The sequence below is a fragment of the Myotis lucifugus genome, unplaced genomic scaffold, assembly GCF_000147115.1.
Source record: "Myotis lucifugus unplaced genomic scaffold, Myoluc2.0 scaffold_697, whole genome shotgun sequence".
Taxonomy (NCBI): Eukaryota; Metazoa; Chordata; class Mammalia; order Chiroptera; family Vespertilionidae; genus Myotis; species Myotis lucifugus.
Window position 1 is genome coordinate 275,902 of NW_005871745.1, and position 7,150 is coordinate 283,051.

The 7,150-nt window shown below is 60.2% G+C and overlaps 1 protein-coding gene across 1 annotated transcript; it reads left to right on the plus strand.

Moving 5' to 3' along the window:
* The first annotated feature begins 294 nt into the window (after positions 1-294).
* On the plus strand, positions 295-5,955 carry MLN (motilin). Its single transcript, XM_023746573.1, is given in 4 exon segments — positions 295-411; positions 2,883-2,999; positions 5,783-5,834; positions 5,837-5,955. Coding segments are annotated over 4 exon segments (405 nt in total).
* Positions 5,956-7,150: the final 1,195 nt, after the last annotated feature.

Here is a 7,150-nt window from a genome sequence, read left to right on the forward strand (position 1 = left end):
CTGGGGCCCCAGCATTCCTCACCTATAACAAGAAGGGCCCATGTGGGATGAGTCTGCCCTGGTGCGGGCAGGGGCCAGGCGGCCTCGCCGGGGGCGTGGTCAGCTCTCAGGGCTCTGGGGCAGAGAGGGGCCTGAGCTCACCTGGTAAAGCCCCACACAGGCCCTGTCACAGGGGCTGAGCAGATGTCAGGGTCACACAGCCCAGGCGGGGCCTGGACCAGCGCTCCCGCCTCCAATGCAGCCGCCCATCACTGCCCCCACCAGTGACAGCAGCCCCTGTCGCCCAGCTCCAGGATGGTGTCCCGCAAGGCCCTGGCTGCCCTGCTGGTGGTTCACGTCGCCACTCTGCTGGCCTCCCAGACGGAAGCCTTCGTTCCCATCTTCACACACAGCGAGCTCCAGAAGATGCAGGTAAGAACCCCTGCGGCCCAGTGCCCACCACCCACCACCCACCACCCATGGCCCACCACTCAGTGCCCACCGCCCAGTGCCCACCACTCAGTGCCCACCACTCAGTGCCCACCGCCCACCGCCCACCGCCCACAGCCCACCGCCCACAGCCTACCACTCAGTGCCCACCACTCAGTGCTCACCGCCCAGTGCCCACCGCCCACCGCCCACCACTCAGTGCCCACCGCCCAGTGCCCACCGCCGTGGCCCAGGTGACACAGCCCTGCTCGCACTGAAGAGGTGTTAGGTCTAGAGTCAACCTGCGCTTGATCAGCTCTGCCAGGGGACAGCATGGGGGCCGGGCCCAGGCTCCAGCACCACCCTGGCCTCCACTCCTCTAGAGCCACTCGGTGTCGGGGGGCATGTCTTCCCACCCGGCCACCCACCTCCCGAGGAGCCTCCAGTTACCACGTCAGTGCACATTCGCTCAGCATCTGGGTGAGAGGCCGACGTACAGGGAGACGTACGGGGAAGTCCAAGGCCTCCGTCTTCAGGAGCCAGCCTGGGAGCCAAGACAGACCCGTGGGGAAGTCACTAGCCAGTTAACTGCCCAGTCAGTGCCCTGTCCTAAGTGCTGAGTCCCAGGAGGAGAGGCACTCGGGCTGGCACCTGGGAAGCCCCGGGGGCAGGTGAGACGGAGCTGGCGCCTTGGGAGACCAGGAGGGGCCCTGGTGGGCAAATGTCCGGCAGCGGCCAAGGCCTCCTTCTCTTAAAGCCCAGGCGACACCAGGTGGCAGGACAGCTGGGCGGCAGGACTGCCTCCCGGTGACTTTATTTATTTTTTAAAATATATTTTTATTGATTTCAGAGAGGAAGGAAGAGGGAGAGAGAGAAGCACCAATGACTAGAGAGAATCATTGACCAGCTGCCTCCTGCACGCTCCATACTGGGGATCGAGCCTGCAACCCGGGCATGCACCCTGACCTCCTGGGTTCATAGGTTGGCGCTCAACCACTGAGCCACACTGGCCGGGCCCAGTGACTCACTTTATTTTTTTTTAATATATTTTATTGATTTTTTACAGAGAGGAAGGGAGAGGGATAGAGAGTTAGGAACATCGATGAGAGAGAAACATCAATCAGCTGCCTCCTGCACACTCCCTACTGGGGATGTGCCCGCAACCAATGTACATGCCCTTGACCAGAATCGAACCTGGGACCCTTCAGTCTGCAGGCCGACTCTCTATCCACTGAGCCAAACCGGTTAAGGCCCAGTGACTCACTTTCGATACAGGGGTTCTGAGTGCCCGTGCAACACGGGGTTCTCTTTCACCCGAGGAGATGAAGAAATGGAATTGGCACCTCCTGCCCGTCTGAAGCCAAGGCCCCGCTAGGGACAAACACCAGAGTCAGTTCCCTGTTCTCTGGGAGGTCGCGTGGCCCTGGGGTCGGCTTCCGTATCTGCACCCTCTGTCCCGGGCAGGCGTCCACGTCCCTGCGCAGCGGCCCTGGCAGAGCCAAGGCTGGACCCAGACCCCTCCTTCAGGGACACACCTCCCTCACCCCGGTCCCTTTCCAGAAAAGACAACTGCGGTTCTAGAACCGCCCCTCAGGGCAGGCCCGAGCTGAACCCCAGGGGGAAGGACACACCTCCCTCACCCTGGTCCCTCTCCAGAAAAGACCACCTCGGTTCTAGAACCGCCCGTCAGGGCAGGCCCGAACTGAACCCTAGGGGTAAGGACACACCTCCCTCACCCTGGTCCCTCTCCAGAAAAGACCACCGCGGTTCTAGAACCGCCCGCCAGGGCAGGCCCGAGCTGAACCCCAGGAGTGCCATTAAGAAGCCAGAGCGCAGAGGGGTCTGGTCTGAGTGCTCTGGCCTGGCCAGTGGGGTGCCAGGCAAGATGGGCGCTGGACAGAAAGAGCCAAACTCAGTAGAACATAAACTAGCAAAACGGCAACCACAGGATGCTTTGCGTGAACCTGTTCTGCGGTCTTGCTCCCTGCAATTGCCCGGCTCTAGCTCTGGGGTTTGTATGAAGAAGCTGCAAGCTCCCTCCTCCACATTCATCTCCCTGTCTTCCCTCTTATAAATCCCCTCCCAGGGACTCCAGCTTTGGCCCCCCTGGCGCCCTACAGGCTAGGCTGTCTTCCACCTTTTTTATAGGCTCTCTGCTAAGAAAAACACATTTTCACACCTAATATGCATGCAGGGCAGCCATTATTTTCAGCATTTTAACCTAATTAACAGTAACAATCTGGGTGCAATGTTTGAACTTCAAAGGAGCAGATTCCTCTGCAAGTTGACCTGCTGGTGGGCAACTCGAAGGCCAGTCTTGGGCCACGGTGTCTGCGATTCGTGCAGGAGGCACGGGAGAAGGGGGCTGTGGCCTGAGGGAGCTGGGGCCATTGGCACCCTGGGCAGAAGCAGGCGAGGGCCATCTGGGGAGGAGAGGGAGGGCGGGTTTTGTGCCATTTGTGCTCTGCCCCTAGGAAAAGGAGCGGAACAAGGAGCAAAAGAAATCGCTGGGCGAACAGCAGAGGTCTGAAGAGGTGGGTCCCCTGGACCCCGGAGAGATCACCGAGGAGGAAGACGACCAAGTTATCAAGGTGAGCGGACAGGCGGCCAATGCAGAGACACCTGGTGGGCGCCCCTGGCCAGCCACCAGACGCACCAGAGCTCAGCAGCAAGCCAGGGGTCCAGTAGTGAGCCCCATGCAGTGGGGAGGCAGGCCCCGACATGAGACAGTGCACTGTTTCAGGCACCGAGTAAAGGAGTGTCAGAGAGTGAGAGTAGGATTGGACGGGGCAGTCAGGGAAGGCCTCTCGGAGGGGGTGGCATTGCCTTTGAAACCTGAATGACAAGGAGCCCCTCCATGAGAGCTAGAGCAAGGGCTTCCCCGCCGCAGGAACAGGGAGGCGACGGCCCCGCTCAGGAAGCACCTGGTGGGTGTGCGGTCCTCGAGGCCAGGGGCCTGAGAGGCAACAGGGCCGCAGAGCCTGCTGGGCCAGGGCCACTGGGGGTCCCAAGCAGGGACTTGACTCTGGGCAGCACAAGGAAAGGCAGGAGACTGTCAGGGGGAAGCTGCAGGCACCGACAGGAGAGAGATGATCCGAAACAGCTCGTGTGAAGACCCGGGCCCAGGACCTTCAGCAACAGGTTAGGAGACCCAGACCGTCCGGGCCGGCGAGCCTGGACTGTGTCCAGCACAACTGCAGTTTCACACTCATGTATTCTGACCATGAATACCCCCGAGCCCTCTGTGTATGGCCGGTTCTGGGCCCTGGAGATAGAGCGGTAGACAAAACGGACACGTCAGCTGCCCTCCTGACTCCCTGACTCCAATGGGGGACCAGAAACAGATGCCAGGACGGGCAACATTCCTCGAGCAGGATAATAAGCCCACTGTGCCCCATGGCAGGTAGGATAAGCGCTACGGAGAAACAAAGCAGGGAAAGCAAGGGGGTGGCTGCAATTTAAATAGGGTGATCAGAGCGGGCTTCATCATTGGGTGGTATGAGTGCAAAGACTTGAAGGAATGTTTGGGGAAAGAGATTCCAGGCAGAAGCAAGAGCCGTGCAAAGGCCCTGGGGCAGGAGTGGGCCTGGTGCATCCAGGGAACAGCGCGGAGGCCGGAGGAGCTGCAGCAGAGGGAGGCAGGGGATAGAGAGGGAGATGAGGCGGGATGTGGACGTCATGGGCCATTGTTTGGACTTGGCCTTCACTCTGCTGACTGGGAGTCAGATGCTGAAATATTTTGGAGGCAGAAGCCCACGGGACTTGCTGGAAGAATGGATATGGGATGTGGAAAAGGGGGAAAGAGAAAACCCTTTTTCGGCCGGGACACCGGAAGGATGGAGCTGCCACCCCGGGAGGGTGAAGCCTATGGTTGGCTGCAGGGTGACAAGAGGAAGGTCAGGAGGTCAGAGGGCCTGTAAACTGAGATGCTGTTGGCATCTTGGTGGAGACGATGCAGGCAGGTGGGTAAGTGAAGTGGGCACTTCAGGAGAGGCCAGGGCTGAGACATCACGTGGGAGTCCCCAGCGATTAGATGGAATTCAAGCCGGGACAGGGGGCGGGCAGATGCAGAAGGGAGAGGCCCCAGGACTGAGCGTGAGGCACTTCCCTGTGGAGGCCTGGGAGGGAGGAGACGAGTGAGGCCTTGCCAAGGTCACCCAGGGTCAGGGTAGAACGAGCTGGACTCCATGCCTCCCGCCTCCCCCGGACCCTGGCCGTGATCTTCCCGCCGCCTAGGTCGCACAGCATGCTGTCCCCAAACAGTGAGGTCCGACATGTAGCCCAGAGGCTCCTCTTGGTGCTGCGGCCCCGCATGGGGCTCCTTGGGCTCTGAGGGGGGAACGGGAGTGAGTCCTTCCGCTGGTGAAGGGAGGCTGGCTCGGGCTGCCCTCTTCCGAGCACCGGGGGCAGAGTTAAGGCACCCATTGAGGTTTCCACGGCACAAGCTACATCGATGTAACATCCGGGAGGCTTGGGGGGCTGGGGGGCACCTCACGTCCCCTGTCCATCTCCCTGGAACCATGCTAGGCAGGCCAGGGGCCCTATGGATCGTCCAGCCCAGCCTCCTCCCTTTACAGAGGAAACTGAGGCCTAGAGGACAACCACAGCCAGGGGACGGCATAGGCCAAGCTGGACCCTGAGCCCCACACAGGCCACCCAAGGTTGCCCTGCAGCATCCGAGCCCATTCCCAGCCCCAGGGAGCCGGTGGAGGTGGGAGCTGGTTTGGCAGCAAGACCAGTGAACCAGGAAGCTCTGGGGGTGACAGCGCGATGAGTCTCCAGACACATCCCTAGGGGCTCACTGTGTCCCCACAACGCCAGAGCAGTAGAGCCTGGTGGGCACTGGCACTGACCCTGGAGACAGGCCCGCTGGTTACCATTTTATCCCTCGATACTTAGTACCTGTGTGGCCTCAAGCAAGTTATTCAACCACTTCGTCCTCAGTTTCCTAATCTGCAAAATGGGGACACTAATGGTCTCTACATCATAGGGTTACCGAGAGGCGTAATAATATGCTGAAGGCCTTAGGGTGACACCTGGTGCGTGGTGGCATAGCCTCAGGAGAAGGGGAGGTGTGCGTCCCCCACATGAGAAGCCAGGAGGGTCCTGCCAGCCCCACCCCTCCTGTGACAGCTCCCCCAGAGGAGGTGTGCTGATCCTCCTCCCAGAAGGTCTCAGCAACTTCCAGGATCCAGCCCCCTGGTTAGATCTGGGGTGGGCCGAGTTCCCAGCAGGCCCTGGAAGGCCCTGGAAGCCCAGAGGATCCCAGAGGATGGGCAGGGTGGGGCCGAGCGGCGGGGCGCCCAGGGGTCCTCGGCACTCCCCCCTCTCCCTCTCCGCCTCTCCCTCCTTGTTAACTCTGCCTATTTCACAGCTCACTGCTCCCGTGGAAATTGAAATGAGGATGAACTCCAGGCAGCTGGAAAAGTACCGGCCGCCGTGGAAGGGCTGCTGAGCGAGTGCTGCCCACCCAGAGCAGTAAGGGCGGCGTCACCAGCACTGACACCACCCACCGTGTTAGCATTCCAGGAGCGAGCAGCGGTCTGAGCAGGGTTTGGGGACAGCGATTCGCTTTCCTGCTTTGCACCCGAGAACGAGCTGTTTTCTCCCACAAGCGTGCCCTCCCCTGCCGTGGAGCAGGCGGCTTGATGGCTGTGGCGTCCAGGAGCCCAGCCCCCAGCCAGGGCACCTCCCTCAGTGGCTCAGGCCCGCGTCCCAAACACCTTTCTGGTGACAACCCACCAGCCCTCCCTGCTTCAAAACCCCACTGAGCTGCTGGGTACTCTGAGGAAAACAATGCTGTCTGGCAGCAAGCCTGCATTGTGTTCATCGTTCTGCAAATCGCAGTCCTGAGGCCCTTTTGGCCTTGCCCAGCCCAAGGTTGCCCCAGTTACTTGGGCAAAGCTAGGTCTCTGCTGACAAACAGCCACTAATTCCTTCTCACCTGGGAGCAGGGAAGGCAGCGAGGGACAGGGAGGCTAAATGACTTGCCCCAGGCTACAGAGAGGGTAGAGTGGGGCTGGCTGAGCTGGCCAAACCCCTGGGGGGGGGGGGGGGCCCCTCCTCCCTGGGGCGCAGGCAGCTTTAGAAGGTGGTTTCATAAGCTCCTGGGGACCTGCTGCCACTACTCAGCTGCAAACCTTGATTTTCTCCAGCAGCCAGGTGACCGCCGCTCTGCTCCTGGGAGAACTGCCGCTGAGAGCCTCCACGGAGGGCTGCATGGCCGGCGGCTGGGCTTGGGAGCAGGGCACCCGCTCCCCAGCAAATCCCTCTGCAGTAAATAAAGCATGAAATATACAGAAACGACTCTCTTATTTAATGTCGTAATATCCAAAGGTCAAACTCAGGTCAAGCCATGGGGGGGAATGAAGTTCTGAGGGAGATGCATACATTAGCAAATCATGGGACTTGTCTACGTTCTGTGTTCAAATATTCACTCAGGCCACAGAACTGGGAGATTTGCACTGGCCCTTCCACGACTGGTGAGGAAACTGAGGCCCAGAGAGATGGTGTTTTGTCCACACAGGAGTCTGTGGCTGAGCGAGGACTGGAGTCAGGGCTCCTGCCTCCTGATCCGTTTTCTGTTTCCCAGCGAGGCCAGGTCTAATGGGCCAGTGAGTCTGAAGGCCTCTGCACTCAGCCCCTTGCTGAGTGGCCTCCAGCTGGTCTCTCAACTCAATGAACCTTTGCAGAAGCAGTGGCAGTAGCCACTGAGATGAGGGCATGGCGCACCAGCAAAGAG